At 36.7% G+C, this 17,875-nt stretch overlaps 1 protein-coding gene across 1 annotated transcript in view; it reads right to left on the bottom strand.

Moving 5' to 3' along the window:
* LOC134824718 (probable ubiquitin carboxyl-terminal hydrolase FAF-X) overlaps window positions 1-17,875 on the bottom strand; it is an 85,290-nt gene that overhangs the window by 20,653 nt on the left and 46,762 nt on the right. The window contains exons 17-42 of the mRNA XM_063836695.1: window positions 15,010-15,123; window positions 14,691-14,788; window positions 14,335-14,441; window positions 13,857-13,925; window positions 13,137-13,224; window positions 12,328-12,434; window positions 11,964-12,085; window positions 11,423-11,583; window positions 9,287-9,409; window positions 9,050-9,132; window positions 8,313-8,475; window positions 8,038-8,189; window positions 7,744-7,822; window positions 7,256-7,353; window positions 6,777-6,896; window positions 5,794-5,925; window positions 4,785-4,887; window positions 4,123-4,235; window positions 3,586-3,652; window positions 2,570-2,700; window positions 2,380-2,457; window positions 2,095-2,248; window positions 1,801-2,021; window positions 1,310-1,560; window positions 974-1,061; window positions 310-428 (exon numbers count right to left, since the gene is read on the bottom strand). Of these exons, the coding sequence (XP_063692765.1) occupies window positions 310-428; window positions 974-1,061; window positions 1,310-1,560; window positions 1,801-2,021; window positions 2,095-2,248; window positions 2,380-2,457; window positions 2,570-2,700; window positions 3,586-3,652; window positions 4,123-4,235; window positions 4,785-4,887; window positions 5,794-5,925; window positions 6,777-6,896; window positions 7,256-7,353; window positions 7,744-7,822; window positions 8,038-8,189; window positions 8,313-8,475; window positions 9,050-9,132; window positions 9,287-9,409; window positions 11,423-11,583; window positions 11,964-12,085; window positions 12,328-12,434; window positions 13,137-13,224; window positions 13,857-13,925; window positions 14,335-14,441; window positions 14,691-14,788; window positions 15,010-15,123 (3,141 nt within the window). The remainder of the gene's footprint in view (window positions 1-309; window positions 429-973; window positions 1,062-1,309; window positions 1,561-1,800; window positions 2,022-2,094; window positions 2,249-2,379; window positions 2,458-2,569; window positions 2,701-3,585; window positions 3,653-4,122; window positions 4,236-4,784; window positions 4,888-5,793; window positions 5,926-6,776; window positions 6,897-7,255; window positions 7,354-7,743; window positions 7,823-8,037; window positions 8,190-8,312; window positions 8,476-9,049; window positions 9,133-9,286; window positions 9,410-11,422; window positions 11,584-11,963; window positions 12,086-12,327; window positions 12,435-13,136; window positions 13,225-13,856; window positions 13,926-14,334; window positions 14,442-14,690; window positions 14,789-15,009; window positions 15,124-17,875) is intronic.

Genomic DNA, 17,875 nt, shown 5'->3' on the forward strand with positions numbered 1-17,875 from the left:
ATGTGACGAGTTAAACCTGGTCATGTGACGAGTTAAACCTGGTCATGTGACGAGTTATTCCTTTTCGATCAGGTAACTTATGAGGAGAGAGAGAGGGGGGGGGGGAGAGAAAGAGAGAGAGAGAGAGAGAGAGAGAGAGAGAGAGAGAGAGAGAGAGAGAGAGAGAGAGAGAGAGAGAGAGAGAGAGAGAGAGAGAGGGGCTGGGGGTATAAGCTTGTTATAGCTTTTATTGATCTTGAAATAAAATCTAATATACTGATAGCATCTCACATAATCACAATGTGTTCGAATAGAAACCGATCGACTGACCGTTTGAGTTGAATAGCCAAGATGTTTGGCAGTCGCTGGAAACAGAGCCGTTTCACGGTGTCTACCTTCTTGTCACACAGTTCACAGTGGTACGCATTGTTCCCTTCTAACAGGTCACCCTGTGTGATAAGAGTGAGTTGAGAATGTGTTACACCAAAGAATAAGCAGTTACATCACTGCTTGGAGTGTGATAACATGTTACATCACTGCTTGGAGTGTGATAACATGTTTTATCCAACGAGTTTGGGTAGTTATCACATTGATAAGTTACATTATATTAGCGAAAACAAGCGTGAGAGAACAACTTGTAGATAACGGACATTTATACATGATCATAGCTTCATAGGAGAATGGCTATTTTATGTCCAATTCCACCTGATTTATAGAACCCTTCGTGTCATATCTTCGATAAGTATATGTAATAGCAATATTTAAGGTGTAAGATTTTTAAGATGTCTCAATCAGGGGATATTTTTTGCTGTCGATAACATCTTGCCAGCTTAAACAGAAGCAAGGTTTTAAGACGAAAGATTTAAGATGTAAATTCAAGATTAAGGAGGTAAGACTCAAGGTGCTATATTTAAAATGAAAAGTGGAAGATGTTATATTTGAGCTTTAAGTTAAGTTTAAGGTGTCACAATATGTAAGAGGTAAGATATCTCACCTTAACGAATTCATCCAAACTATCTGTGAGATTCTCGTGGTTCCTAACATCTACAGAAATAGAAAGAAAAGGTTCTATCCGTGTGTACCTACCGGAGAAAGAAAGTGAAAGTGAAAGTGAAAGTGAAAGTGAAAGAAAGTGAAATCAATTACAAAGAAAGTGATAGATTAGACTTCCAAAATGTTTCAAAGTGACAAAACCTATTCAAATGAATTTAAAATCCTCACAGATATACTTTTTAATCTCCATCAATCAATAACAACACCCCAAACTAGGGGGGGGGGGGGGGGGGGGAATACCCCTTCACCCCACACTATCTCTCAACAATCCCCGTACCTGTGAGGACAATCTTTACAAATCTTCTGATCAGCGAAGCTCCCCTCCAGCATCTCCGTTATAAAAGGCGGCTGTTGGAGAGCTTTAGTTCCCTCGACCAGGTTATCGAGAAGAGCGTTGAAGAACTCCAGACTATCGTGTTGCTCCCGCAGGTTCACCGGCTCTCCCCACAGTTTAAACGCTCTCCAGAAACCGTCAGGGGTGTAGTATTGGTGTTTTGATTCTTTTAGAGCACAGAATATTGATTGAACCTGTGATGGAGTTTAGGTCAATTCTTGACAAGAATGTCTCAGTTACCATGACAACACTATGAAATGGACTATACTTTTATTTCAAGATGACTTGAACATAGGTTTCGGAAACAGTAATTCATTAAAGAGTAATTCATTAAAGAGTAATTCATTAAACAGCTTTATAGTTGAATATATATAAAGTATTATTATGGTCCTGAAACTCTGCTGTATTATAAAAGCACATACTGAACAACCGACCTGTTTAGCAACACCGAGGTGATGAAGCTTAGCTGGGGACATCTCCCCCTCCTCGCCCTCCTTCCCCTCCTTCCTTTCGTCCTCCTCCTCCTCTTCTCTGCCATCCTCCTCCAAACACGGCAAAGAAAGCAGGTTAGCTCGGATATGAGGGATCATGTAGAGCTGTTGCAGAACTGCGTTCATGTAACAGGTCGCTCCGCCGTTCTTTAGTCCAACAAATCCTACGGGTAGTTCATTGTGATTCCAGCGACGTGATTATCAATATCGTTGTATATAACCTAGTGATAAACCTACCTTTTGGGTTCCTAGGGTGGATAGAAGGTGGAAATTCCCATGAGTTGAGTAAGTTCTGTTCGGAGTAGAACAGCTCTTTCGTGGAGTTAACGACAAATCCAAGGTTTTCTAAGCAGCCTTTACACAGTGCTCCAACTAGATTAAATGCAGCTTCCTGGAGAGTGGGTGTACTGATTACAAAGATGAAATCTTCAGTGCTCAGGACACAATAACAATGATTATCAGTACTTCGTATCAAACCAAATGTCGTACAGAATATTATCCCGTTATATTTACACAACTGACCTGTGTTTGAGGGGTCTGGCAGATTGGAAGATCGTCTCTAATCTCAATATCAGGAAACCTTCTCTGATCCAACAACATCTAAAAAAAATAATCGCATCAACACAGTCTCAAACGAAAATAAAGCGTTAAAAAATCTACCAAATAGGATGAAATAGAACACATATGACATAATCTCCAGAGCACGTTTTACCTTGCTTGCGGGGAAGAGATAATTGAAGAGGAGAGAGGGAAGAAGTAAAGGTCCGTTATCTTGGCTACCTAGCAACAGTTTAGTGGGCAGAGAAGAGATTGAAACCAGCTCTCGACAGATCTGGAGATGCCCTGGAGAATATTACTGGTTTGAAATTGTTATCATTGGGTCAAGACGATAGGCTGATTTGCCTTCTTGAGTATTGTTATACCACATCCATCAACGATAGTGACGAGTCCTCATGTGAATCTACCTAACACTCAGTTCTCAGTACAAAAAGAAACTCCCATCAATTATGCACGGATAACCTATTGAGAAGACTGTGAAACCGACACCATCACTCGATTCGAGTGATGGTGTCAATAAAGGCTCTTCTAGCCTTTATTGTTTCTTCCAATTAATGACCACATCCCCTGGTTCATTCCCTGAATTACCCCTACACAATGTTTTCAGTCAGTCCAGCTGCTTCTATGGCAGATAACAGGTGGAGATTGATGAAAGAATACAGTGTCTGATGTCATGGTTTATAGTAATTAGTAAACCTTATGTTTTCAAACCATGGATGGTTGAAAGAACAAATTATACGGTTTCGCTTTTGACCTGGTTATTTCGACGTTCTTGGCCCCTAATAAACTAAAACCTAAAGTCAGAACGGTTAATTTGATTGATTAACCGCGCGGGGTAGCGCGCTAAGTCACGTGACTAATTCAACTAGGGGCGAGAAAATCCTTTATCACAGTAATGTCGCTGCGCGCTACATAAAATAACATTTTGGGTTGGACCGGTGTACTGGTCACACGCGTGTTTTGCTTCTTACCCATACGCCAGTGGCGCGCGGTTCCAAAGATAGAATTTAATTTTGTGACTGCGTTATTGCTTGCGGGTCCTACATCATGTGGTTAACATTTTAAGCGGAGGAATAAAAAATCTCAGAATCGTTGACGGAGGAGGCAAGATTATCCCGCCTTCCATTGAGCAACAACTATTCAAAACATTGAGTAAAAATAGAAACACACCTTTGAGAAGTGTTTCGTTGAGAGGATGAAACTTGTTATGATGTTCTATACTCTTTAACCATGCGACCTGAAACACACAGCTCAGCGTGAGTTGGCTTATTTACACTGTCAAGGAAATTGTTCGGTAAATTGTTGAATATGTAATAATATCGTGTATTATTTGAAGGAATACCTAGTATACAGTAAATTGAAACAGTCCTTCAATTCATCCTCAATGACGTATTTCATGTTGTATGAAATAAAACACTTCGATAAATACAAACTGACACTAAGAAGAACAACTAACGAAAAATCTCAAAACCTTCCAGGGACATTTTTTGCAGTTTTACTGTTTCACCACTTCCATTTTGAAAAACTTCTTATTTCACCCATTCCATTTTGAAATTATCCTATTTAAGATTCTAGAAAACTTCTTATCTATGTACCTACCTCTTGTTCTAACAGAGAGTCTAGTACTAGTACTACTACTATATACTACACTACTAGAAGTAGTACTAGTATAACTCTAATGACCAGGGTCGGGCCAGGGTCACATACCTCTTGTTCTAGGAGGGAGTCGCTGTTACAAACGATTATATTATGATGTGCAGCACAGGCAAGGATTCTACTGAGTAGTCCGAAGTAGAAACAACTGTTATCACCATAGTCCTCTGTGAAACATTAAACAAAGGATTAGCTAATATTATGTGGTAAAGTGGTAATATGTGGTAATATGTGGTAATATGTGGTAATATGTGGTAACATGTGGTAATATGTGGTAATATGTGGTAACATGTGGTAATATGTGGTAATATGTGGCAATATGTGGTAATATGTGGTAACATGTGGTAATATGTGGTAATATGTGGTAACATGTGGTAATATGTGGTAATATGTGGTAACATGTGGTAATATGTGGTAACATGTGGTAATATGTGGTAATATGTGGTAATATGTGGTAATATGTGGTAATATGTGATTTTTTTGTTTCAAATGAGGTGTCAATTTTATTTGAAGATCATGAAGTAAGTTGTCTGTGGGTTTTTAGATTGTTTGACAGCGACTGAACTCAATTGCTCACTCATATAACCATTATATATTGGAATGTGAAAGAAAGATAATATCCAATTTGGTTATTAGTTAGCTATTCCCACTATTTAGTAATCCGTATTTAGTAATTAGTAATCAGTATTTAGTTAACTATCTACTTATCTAGAAACCTGTCTTGTGAAGGTTATCAAATAAAAGCTTGATAACATCGAGGACGCTTTTCCCAGCCACGCAACACTTTACACACATTATATAGAGCTGATCCGATACTACCTGCGATAATTAATTAATTATGAGATAATTAATAAATAAATAAATTAATAAGATAATTAACCTAATATAATGTTCATGTTACAAAATCTAAATTAACGAACCAAAGCCAAGACTTTCGGAATAGTGATTACTGTAATTTAACACTCTTCAAGATTACGAGACAACATAATACTTTAAATGAAATTTAAGAGAATTACAAAAAAGTAGAGTCATTAGTAAGACTGATCACGCACATCACAGTTTCAAAGAACGATTTTAAGTTATATTAAGTTATATCATCTTGTTAAATTACATAAAGTTTGATTACAAAGTTAGTTAACTGATCTAATGGCTTAGTAGGTGATACCTGTCGGACAAACTGACTGGAGCACAATAACAAACCTGTCGGACAAACTGACAGGAGCACAATAACAAACCTGTCGGACAAACTGACTGGAGCACAATAACAAACCTGTCGGACAAACTGACTGGAGCACAATAACAAACCTGTCGGACAAACTGACTGGAGCACAATAACAAACCTGTCGGACAAACTGACTGGAGCACAATAACAAACCTGCCGGACAAACTGACTGGAGCACAATAACAAACCTGTCGGACAAACTGACTGAAGCACAATAACAAACCTGTCGGACAAACTGACTGGAGCACAATAACAAACCTGTCGGACAAACTGACTGGAGCACAATAACAAACCTGTCGGACAAACTGACTGGAGCACAATAACAAACCTGTCGGACAAACTGACTGGAGCACAATAACAAACCTGTCGGACAAACTGACTGGAGCACAATAACAAACCTGTCGGACAAACTGACTGGAGCACAATAACAAACCTGTCGGACAAACTGACTGGAGCACAATAACAAACCTGTCGGACAAACTGACTGGAGCACAATAACAAACCTGTCGGACAAACTGACTGGAGCACACGAGTATCATGTTTACGATAAATTCCTTGAATTCCTCGTTCACCAACAGGTCCTCCAGGATAAGAGGCTGATGCATGAAACAAATCGTCAGATTCTCCATCAGCTCCTGGGGACAACAGCAGGTTTAATGTTTATATATAAACATTAATAGTATATATCATACTAATTAGTTAGTATTGGGCACCGTATTGTGTAAATTATTTAGTTATATTTTATACAATATCTTTGTCGCATAGTAATTAGTAGCGGGGTAGTAAATACAGTGTTTCGTTTCGTTTCGTAGCTGGTTTTCAACAGGCCATCAAACGGTTCTTTTTAACGGTCAACATCAGATAGATTCTTATCTAATCAGTGTTAATTGTGGTTAAATTACTATTATGTGGCGTGTGGTTAACCCTTGGAAAGACCTTGTAGAGTACAAGTATTTTAATAATTCCTGTTTTCAAGCAATTTTCTTCCAAACAGTTGTTAAATTATCTCTCACCAAACAAATTATGATTATTCCTAGTTTTGAGGTTTTTAACGATCTGAGTAAACACTAAACAAACGTATTATCAACTAATTATCAACTAATTATCAACTAATTATCAACTAATTATCAACTAATTATCAACTAATTATCAACTAATTATCAACTAACACGTGTATAATTAACAAACGTATTATCAACTAACACGTGTATAATTAACAAACGTATTATCAAATAACACGTGTATAATTAGAAAATGGGACATGCCACGAACATAGTGGTTTAAAACATACCACCCAACTGCTGACAATAATACATCTTACTACATATTATATCATATATACCCTATAATAAATATATATAAAGATATAAATATATTATATCTGTTGTCATTTTACTGACACAACTTAATACTTTATCATTAAATATCGCGACCTTATCAATAAATCAATTAAACTATTAATTGATTAATTGATTAATTAGCTCACCTGGGCCAGCCAGACATCCTCAAAAAGTATGTTGTTGTTGATTGTAGCCTCATTTACTATAATAGGATGTGGTAGCAAGTCGTACCCAAACGCGCATCTTCGTGTCAAACGAAATATCGCCTGTTAAATGTGAACGGTTACAGTTGATTTTGTCGCAATCAAATAAATTATTCCGTTTCATTTTAAGTAAATTTGATATTTAGATAACTTTGAAGATATTGTTGTGTATACAAATTCATTAAATTTTAAATTGTAAAAGGCTGAACAAACAATATTTAGTTATAAATTTACATGAAAAAACTATGTACAATAATTTTGTGATCTTGTCAAAACATTAAATTAATGCAATCTAATCGATCGATTATCTAAATTATAATTATAATGTCCTGATAGTCAGTACCTGGATGTATTATCAACTAGTTATCAACTAATTATCAACTAATTATCAACTAATTATCAATTAATTATCAACTAATTACCTGGATATACTTCAAGGTAGGGACAGCTTGCTCATTCTTTTGTAGTCTCTCTAACACGAGTTCATTCTGTACGGTGTGATGTGCTGCGTTCCTTAGCACTAGCGGGGAAAGTAATGAGTTTTAGGAGGCAGCCCGGAGGAAAGTTTGTGATATTTTTATTTTAAAATTCAAATAAATTGTACATCAACGTATTACAATTATATATTTTTGTCATTTACACACGAACAAAATATCTACAATGAGGCAAAAATATGATATTATATTTTGAAGAGGTTTAAATGTTTGTTTGAAGGATCAATTTTGATGTCTTATACTTGGAATTTCTCTTCAAAATTGGAAAGTTGGAAAGGTGCTTGCAAAGGTGCAATTCAAATTTTTTGAGAAACAAGCTCCTATTTGTTATTGGAATCTCTTCTCAATTGCGTCAAAAATATCCAGCGGAATGCGAATGTGGCAAGCTAAAATGTAATGATCATTAAATAATTAACCACGTTCAATTGCAGGGTTGGGAATGCTGGTGAGAGAGTTCTGGAGGTTCAGAGCGGCTCGAGATGACGGAGTATTCTTCTGAAATATTATTTACTTGAACTTAACTTAAATATTAAAATTGTAATTTTGTGGCATTACCTTCGCTACTTTTATATTGAAATCAATTCTAATAAACTGTACCTGATAACATTTGCAGATAACAAACCTAATTCCTGTTTTAAAGCCTAAAAATTTTCGCAAACCCAAATAAGAATGTAAAAAAATGTAAAAAAAAGAAAAGAATGTACACAAACCTTGAACAAAGCAAGAGTGCCATAACACAGGGTGGTGAGAACAAACTTTGTTATCTTCGCAAAGATATGCAGACAGCTCCTCCTCGTTTGTTTATCTGCTCCACAGAGGAATCGCTCGTTTTGCAGTAGAGATAAAACTGTTTCTACACCACCTAGACAGGGATCATGACGTCATTGTTGGGTTATGATGACGTCACTTTCGTTAAATTCCAGAAAGTTTAGAGGTTTGTCTCATGATCAGACGTTGAGAATGGGCCACATTTTAAGATTCTTACCAGCTAGAATGAAGTCTGTTCTGAACTTGACACTCTTAGCTGAGGGAACAGCAGGCATGAGTAACGCGTACACTATCTCTAGCTTGTACCTCACTCCACCACAGTTGGAGTCCAGGAATATAGCGGTGGAGAGGGAGCTGTCTGTTGCTGCTGGAGCTGGAGTCTGGGGTATCGGGGGTTAGTTGGGAACTGGGGGTATCGGGGGTTAGTTGGGAACTGGGGGTATCGGGGGTTAGTTGGGAACTGGGGGTATATGGGTTTAGTTGGGAACTGGGGGTATGTGGGTTTAGTTGGGAACTGGGGGTATATGGGTTTAGTTGGGAACTGGGGGTATGTGGGTTTAGATGGGAACTGGGGGTATCGGGGGTTAGTTGGGAACTGGGGGTATGTGGGTTTAGTTGGGAACTGGGGGTATGTGGGTTTAGTTGGGAACTGGGGGTATGTGGGTTTAGTTAGGAACTGGGGGTATGTGGGTTTAGTTGGGAACTGGGGGTATGTGGGTTTAGTTGGGAACTGGGGGTATGTGGGGTTAGTTGGGAACTGGGGGTATCGGGGGTCAGTTGGGAACTGGGGGTATGTGGGTTTAGTTGGGAACTGGGGGTTAGCCGGGGTAGGGAGTTTATTGCGGTATAACTTGTGTTTAGTGTTAGCTGTAAGGTATCCGTATATTGGCTAAATTATCTAACACATTGTATATCAACTTGTCAGGGGGGGGGGGGGGGGGGGGCTAAGTTTACCTCTGTGTTCTCATCTTGTGATTGTACCACCTCGGTAGCCTGAGTAGCAGCTAGCTCTGTTATATCCTGCTCTATCTCCATATCTGGGAGGGAGTTTATAATGATCAAGGAAACAAGAAAGTGAAACCTACGATAGCAGAATACCTGACATACAAATTATTGATTAAAAATACCTGACAAACACCTAAAATACCTAAAATACCTGAAATACCAGACAAACAACTGAAGGAGGAATACCTGTAGGGAATATGTTGAGGATAGCAGTGACAGCATCACATAGGTCTATCTGCTTGTGATGCATTGCAACGTCGCTCACGTACAATAACCACGGGATGTACTTGGTCTGCTTGATAGGACTACCTGGTGTTGCAGTCTGTTATAGAGCTCTAACTTACGTAGCTTACATAGTTACCGTAACTTACACGTAGTTACCATAACTTACACGTAGTTACCATAACTTACACGTAGTTACCATAACTTACACGTAGTTACCATAACTTACACGTAGTTACCATAACTTACACGTAGTTACCATAACTTACACGTAGTTACCATAACTTACACGTAGTTACCATAACTTACACGTAGTTACCATAACTTACACGTAGTTACCATAACTTACACGTAGTTACCATAACTTACACGTAGTTACCATAACTTACACGTAGTTACCATAACTTACACGTAGTTACCGTAACTTACACGCAGTTACCATAACTTACACGTAGTTACCGTAACTTACACGTAGTTACCGTAACTTACACGCAGTTACCATAACTTACACGTAGTTACCATAACTTACACGTAGTTACCGTAACTTACACGTAGTTACCATAACTTACACGTAGTTACCGTAACTTACACGTAGTTACCGTAACTTACACGTAGTTACCGTAACTTACACGTAGTTACCATAACTTACACGTAGTTACCGTAACTTACACGTAGTTACCATAACTTACACGTAGTTACCATAACTTACACGTAGTTACCATAACTTACACGTAGTTACCATAACTTACACGTAGTTACCATAACTTACACGTAGTTACCATAACTTACACGTAGTTACCATAACTTACACGTAGTTACCGTAACTTACACGTAGTTACCGTAACTTACACGTAGTTACCATAACTTACACGTAGTTACCGTAACTTACACGTAGTTACCGTAACTTACACGTAGTTACCGTAACTTACACGTAGTTACCGTAACTTACACGTAGTTACCGTAACTTACACGTAGTTACCGTAACTTACACGTAGTTACCATAACTTACACGTAGTTACCGTAACTTACACGTAGTTACCATAACTTACACGTAGTTACCATAACTTACACGTAGTTACCATAACTTACACGTAGTTACCATAACTTACACGTAGTTACCATAACTTACACGTAGTTACCATAACTTACACGTAGTTACCATAACTTACACGTAGTTACCATAACTTACACGTAGTTACCATAACTTACACGTAGTTACCATAACTTACACGTAGTTACCATAACTTACACGTAGTTACCATAACTTACACGTAGTTACCGTAACTTACACGTAGTTACCGTAACTTACACGTAGTTACCGTAACTTACACGTAGTTACCGTAACTTACACGTAGTTACCATAACTTACACGTTGTTACCATAACTTACACGTAGTTACCATAACTTACACGTAGTTACCATAACTTACACGTAGTTACCATAACTTACACGTAGTTACCATAACTTACACGTAGTTACCATAACTTACACGTAGTTACCATAACTTACACGTAGTTACCATAACTTACACGTAGTTACCATAACTTACACGTAGTTACCATAACTTACACGTAGTTACCATAACTTACACGTAGTTACCATAACTTACACGTAGTTACCATAACTTACACGTAGTTACCATAACTTACACGTTGTTACCATAACTTACACGTAGTTACCATAACTTACACGTAGTTACCATAACTTACACGTAGTTACCATAACTTACACGTTGTTACCATAACTTACACGTAGTTACCATAACTTACACGTAGTTACCATAACTTACACGTAGTTACCATAACTTACACTTAGTTACCATAACTTACACGTAGTTACCATAACTTACACTTAGTTACCATAACTTACGCGTAGTTACCATGACTTACACGTAGTTACCATAACTTGGAAGTTAGATTTTAGGTAGCTGATTGACAAGTTGTTCAAAATAATTCAAATATTGAATAAAATCCACCCACAAACTATCAATTGTCAATTTATTATTATTATTATTTATTTCTACATCTTATCTCTGATTTTTTGAGTAAACAAAAACAGCTGATCGGATCAGGGTAAAAAAGGGTAAAAAATGACACTAACAAGGACTGTTAAAGAGATCGGCGGAGCTGGTACTGGAACTGCTGGGAGAGTTGATGTGGAGTGACGTCATCACACGGACAGTCAGCACTTGTCTGTCTTTTAGATCTAGCTGTATCAGGGCCTTTCTGTCCAGTGACGGCGCCAGTTCCTCGTTGTTAACTCTGGAGGGTTCGGAGAGTTAACTTGGAAATTCAAGATTCGATTTTTATTGATCAAGCAATAGGGAACACTTTTTAAATTAAAAAACGTATTATAGGATTAAGATCATTTCATCGATCTTTATTTTTATATAGTAACGGCTGCACCACATTATATTAGAGTAAATTAAACATTTGTAACCATTTCATTGCCATCATTAATATAATCAATCTTAATATAACAATTAGTTAAATTATAACTTATTAGTTATTAGTTAAATAACTTATTAGTTATCAGTTAAATAACTTAATAGTTATGAGTTAAATAACTTATTAGTTATTAGTTAAACCATAACTTAGTGATGCTAATTATAAAGATACTGTCTAACAAATAAAAAACTCACTTCAGCTGTATGTGAGGGGGTGTTGGTGGAACCTCGTTCTTACAAATGTGAGCTACAAGGTTCCTTCTGATGGTTCCTAGAGTTTCGTTAGTGTGCGTTAGGACTTCTATATTCTCCAGCACCTGTGAGTGTGTTAATTAGTTAAATTAATATTAATTAATACAGAATATTACAGATGATTCGATAAGTCAATGAGGAAGTTTTGTGGATTCTTAAAAATTGTTTAACATACAATTTATGATCCGTTAAAATGATCAGTTAAACGGCTAAGATCGTCAATAATGCGAATATTAAATCAGCATTACTGATTAAACAATTCTCAGCAGAACAAGTGATGATAGAAAAATAAATCCTTGTGTTTGACCTTATCGTGAGGTCCAAGTAGCTGTGCGATGATGATGACAGGTATTCCCTGCCAGGATCGTTCGTGTGAGGGTGTTGTCATACCCTCATGTACCACCCCGGTCACACCTGTACACGTGATACGAGTTATGAGAGGGGAGGGGGTTACATGTTGAGGGGGTCACATGTTGAGGGGGTTACATGTTGAGGGGGTTACATGTTGAGGGGGTTACATGTTGAGGGGGTTACAGGTTGAGGGGGTTACATGTTGAGGAGGTTACAGGTCGAGGGGGTTACAGGTTGAGGGGGTTACATGTTGAGGGGGTCACATGTTGAGGGGGTTACATGTTGAGGGGGTTACATGTTAAGGGGGTTACAGGTTGAGGGGGTTACATGTTGAGGGGGTTACAGGTTGAGGGGGTCACAGGTTGAGGGGGTTACATGTTGAGGGGGTTACATGTTGAGGGGGTTACATGTTGAGAGGGTTACAGGTTGATGGGGTTACAGGTTGAGGGGGTTACATATTGAAGGGGGGGGGGGGGGGGGGGGGGGAGAAAGTTACATATCGAGCACTGAGCCCCAGATAATGAGAGGGCGTATTATCTGGGGCTCAGTGCTCAACCGTAGAAACGTTTTGTATTTACTTCTGTGCTGATCAGTGTTCATGTTTCAAACTTTATCACATTTAAAAAAGCTCATAAATTTTAATTTTTTAGGTCTCTGGAGAACCAACGTCCTCATGTTAAATACCTTTAAAACTAAATACCTTAAATACTTTAATAATAGTAAATACCTAGATTTACAACATCATTCTAACTTTTGAACACTTACTTTTGTCCATGTTGTCCACCACATACTCCCTAAGCACGTGCAGTATTCTGATTGTCTGTCTAGCCAGGAGCTTTGGGTACTGCTGGACCTGATAAGTCATAAGGATTTAATATGTGAGTTTTATACGTCATATTATCTTGCTTTTTACTTTTTTATATTAATTATTGAATCATAATGGTTCTTTTTCTTATGAAACTATTGAGCATAATTATAATGCATTGTTTATTCATAGTTTGAGCATGAATAGCTTTGTTTAAAATATTTCTATCAATATAATAATAATAATAAAATTTGGTAGCTTAAACACAAAATCTAAGCCCAGTGGATAAACCACAAAACTTATGCTCTATTGTGTGAAACAAAGATACTAGATCAAGATAACTATCAAGGAGTGTATGCATAGGTCATAAAAAGTTTTGGAACGAAGATGACATGCTTATGAAGCGAGTTAACAGTCTTTAAATTGCTAATAAGTTCAAAAATATCATGACATTAGGTTGCATCCTAAACAGTTTAATATCGTTATTATTATTCTAACAACCTAAACAGCAGAATCACAATTATTGCATTGCTGGATTACTTTTAAGTAGTCACTAAATATTGATAAAACGCGAGTGATGAAAAATGAAATTAATACAATATATTCACTGATAAAGACACAGCAAACTTAAGAATAAAACTACATTAAAACTTACCCAGAGGTTAGTCTACATATCTTACCTCGTATTGATAAAAACATTGCCGAGCTTTCGTGAAACACGTCTTGATAAACTCGTTATGTCTAACAAACTGAAATGAATTTGACCGATTGAAACCTTTAATTCGAAACCTTTAATTTGAGACCTTAAATTCGAGACCTTTAATTTGAGACCTTAAATATACTTACCCTATCATAACCTTACATATTATAACAATAATAATAAATTGAAGTTTAATAACACCACTATTAAAATAAACAGATAAACTTATACAGTACTCAGTGCAGCAGTGTTTAATCTAGTCATCCCAGAAACTTTCATAATATAATACTTGAAAATATATCGTTTATACTAAAAACAGACTTATGTTCCTGGAAGAACCTTAATGTTACATTCCCAAGCCCTATACTTTAAGTAGAAAATTGATGAATCATGATCATATTGAAAAATTAATTACAAGCTAATTGATCAGTTAATTAATTAATTACTCATCAAATCACCTGGTTAGTAACAGTAGCACTACTGTAGATATCTTTGAGAAGTGCTATAGAATACTCAGTCAGCTCCTCTCTACCTTCTATCACTAATCGCCAGATGTAATCAGTTCCTGAGTTGATGTTAATAGAATGATTAACTAATTGGTAATTAACTAATTAAGTTGGTGATAAACTTAATAAATATAATTGTTAACTAATTGATTAATCGATTGATAAAGATTTTTGGATTATGACCAACAGCAAAAAAAAAGGATTCCCAACACTGCATTGCATGATAGTCTTGATTCTTGATCCCTAAATAAAGTCTTGTGTCGCAGACCCCCCGCCCCCCGCCCCCAGCCCTCCGCAGAACTTCTTACCAATAAAAGGTTCGCATTCCTCATCCGGTAGTTTCTGACTGTTCTTTGTTTCTCTGATCTCATTCTCATTAACTTCTTTGAAATAGTTCTCGAAACATCTGCAACATTATAAAGATTGTAAAGGAATAGGCTAGGCTGAGTAATAAGCTTTATCAATTGGCTCTAGTCGTGAAACAGATTTTAAACAAGGATCCCATTAACATGATTAAATTACATGCTTAAAACACTAATACCATACATTGAATTGTGAAGGTTCGGCGAATAATATTATATAATAATATCATATAATAATATTATGTTATGATATTATATTATAAACCTTAGTCCTGGTTCGGTGTAGGTGGCAGGGTCGAGTGCTAACATTTTCTCCACGAACAGTTGCCTACTAACACAGGCCTCTATGTCTGAGTCTTCCCCCACTAACTCTCCAAACCTGAGGAGTGTTCCTTACTTACTTTTTAATACTTTCAACACTATAATAATACCAAATAATTTGCGAACATGATTGTGATGTAGTGACATTGAAACGTTGACCAATTTCCTTTGTCCCAAAAGAGCATTTTCTCTTTATCGGAATACAATATTATGTTATTATCAGAAATTTTCATCAGAAACATTACTTTTAAACCTTAAAGAACTTACCATTATACATGTGTGCAATAAAGTCTATGAATTTCATTAAAATAATATTCACAGCTTCATTAGCCATGCTCATATTGACATAATATGGTATCCGCCACCCACTTCTTAACTTTACAACAACATATTATAGTATGCTGTATGTATCATCATCAGGATATAAATATCTGAGAGAATATTACGTTCCCTGTGACCTGCATCTCTCTTTTTGAAGATGATAAAACACGTACCATGTGAAGATGATAAAACACGTACCATGTGAAGATGATAAAACACGTACCATCTGAAGATGATAAAACACGTACCATCCGAAGATGATAAAACACGTACCATCTGAAGATGATAAAACACGTACCATCCGAAGATGATAAAACACGTACCATCTGAAGATGATAAAACACGTACCATCTTAAGATGATAAAACACGTACCATCTGAAGATGATAAAACACGTACCATCCGAAGATGATAAAACACGTACCATCCGAAGATGATAAAACACGTACCATCTGAAGATGATAAAACACGTACCATCTTAAGATGATAAAACACGTACCATCTGAAGATGATAAAACACGTACCATCCGAAGATGATAAAACACGTACCATCTGAAGATGATAAAACACGTACCATCTGAAGATGATAAAACACGTACCATCTGAAGATGATAAAACACGTACCATCTGAAGATGATAAAACACGTACCATCTGAAGATGATAAAACACGTACCATCTGAAGATGATAAAACACGTACCATCTGAAGATGATAAAACACGTACCATCTGAAGATGATAAAACACGTACCATCTGAAGATGATAAAACACGTACCATCTGAAGATGATAAAACACGTACCATCTGAAGATGATAAAACACGTACCATCTGAAGATGATAAAACACTTACCATCTGAAGATGATAAAACACTTACCATCTGAAGATGATAAAACACGTACCATCTGAAGATGATAAAACACGTACCATCTGAAGATGATAAAACACGTACCATCTGAAGATGATAAAACACGTACCATGTGAAGATGATAAAACACGTACCATGTGAAGATGATAAAACACGTACCATGTGAAGATGATAAAACACGTACCATCTTAAGATGATAAAACACGTACCATCTGAAGAGGATAAAACACGTACCATCTGAAGATGATAAAACACGTACCATCTGAAGATGATAAAACACGTACCATCTGAAGATGATAAAACACGTACCATCTGAAGATGATAAAACACTTACCATCTGAAGATGATAAAACACGTACCATCTGAAGAGGATAAAACACGTACCATCTGAAGATGATAAAACACGTACCATCTGAAGATGATAAAACACGTACCATCTGAAGATGATAAAACACGTACCATCTGAAGATGATAAAACACGTACCATCTTAAGATGATAAAACACGTACCATCTGAAGATGATAAAACACGTACCATCTGAAGATGATAAAACACGTACCATCTGAAGATGATAAAACACGTACCATCTGAAGATGATAAAACACGTACCATCTGAAGATGATAAAACACGTACCATCTTAAGATGATAAAACACGTACCATCTGAAGAGGATAAAACACGTACCATCTGAAGATGATAAAACACGTACCATCTGAAGATGATAAAACACGTACCATCTGAAGATGATAAAACACGTACCATGTGAAGATGATAAAACACGTACCATGTGAAGATGATAAAACACGTACCATGTGAAGATGATAAAACACGTACCATCTTAAGATGATAAAACACGTACCATCTGAAGATGATAAAACACGTACCATCTGAAGATGATAAAACACGTACCATCTGAAGATGATAAAACACGTACCATCTGAAGATGATAAAACACGTACCATGTGAAGATGATAAAACACGTACCATGTGAAGATGATAAAACACGTACCATCTGAAAATGATAAAACACGTACCATCTGAAGATGATAAAACACGTACCATCTGAAGATGATAAAACACGTACCATCTTAAGATGATAAAACACGTACCATCTGAAGATGATAAAACACGTACCATCTTAAGATGATAAAACACGTACCATCTGAAGATGATAAAACACGTACCATCTGAAGATGATAAAACACGTACCATCTGAAGATGATAAAACACGTACCATCTGAAGATGATAAAACACGTACCATCTGAAGATGATAAAACACGTACCATCTTAAGATGATAAAACACGTACCATCTGAAGATGATAAAACACGTACCATCTGAAGATGATAAAACACGTACCATCTGAAGATGATAAAACACGTACCATCTTAAGATGATAAAACACGTACCATCTGAAGAGGATAAAACACGTACCATCTGAAGATGATAAAACACGTACCATCTGAAGACGATAAAACACGTACCATCTGAAGATGATAAAACACGTACCATCTGAAAATGATAAAACACGTACCATCTGAAGATGATAAAACACGTACCATCTGAAGATGATAAAACACGTACCATCTTAAGATGATAAAACACGTACCATCTGAAGATGATAA

The sequence above is a fragment of the Bolinopsis microptera genome, chromosome 13 (assembly GCF_026151205.1).
Source record: "Bolinopsis microptera isolate Bmic1 chromosome 13, MBARI_Bmic_1.0, whole genome shotgun sequence".
Classification (NCBI taxonomy): domain Eukaryota; kingdom Metazoa; phylum Ctenophora; class Tentaculata; order Lobata; family Bolinopsidae; genus Bolinopsis; species Bolinopsis microptera.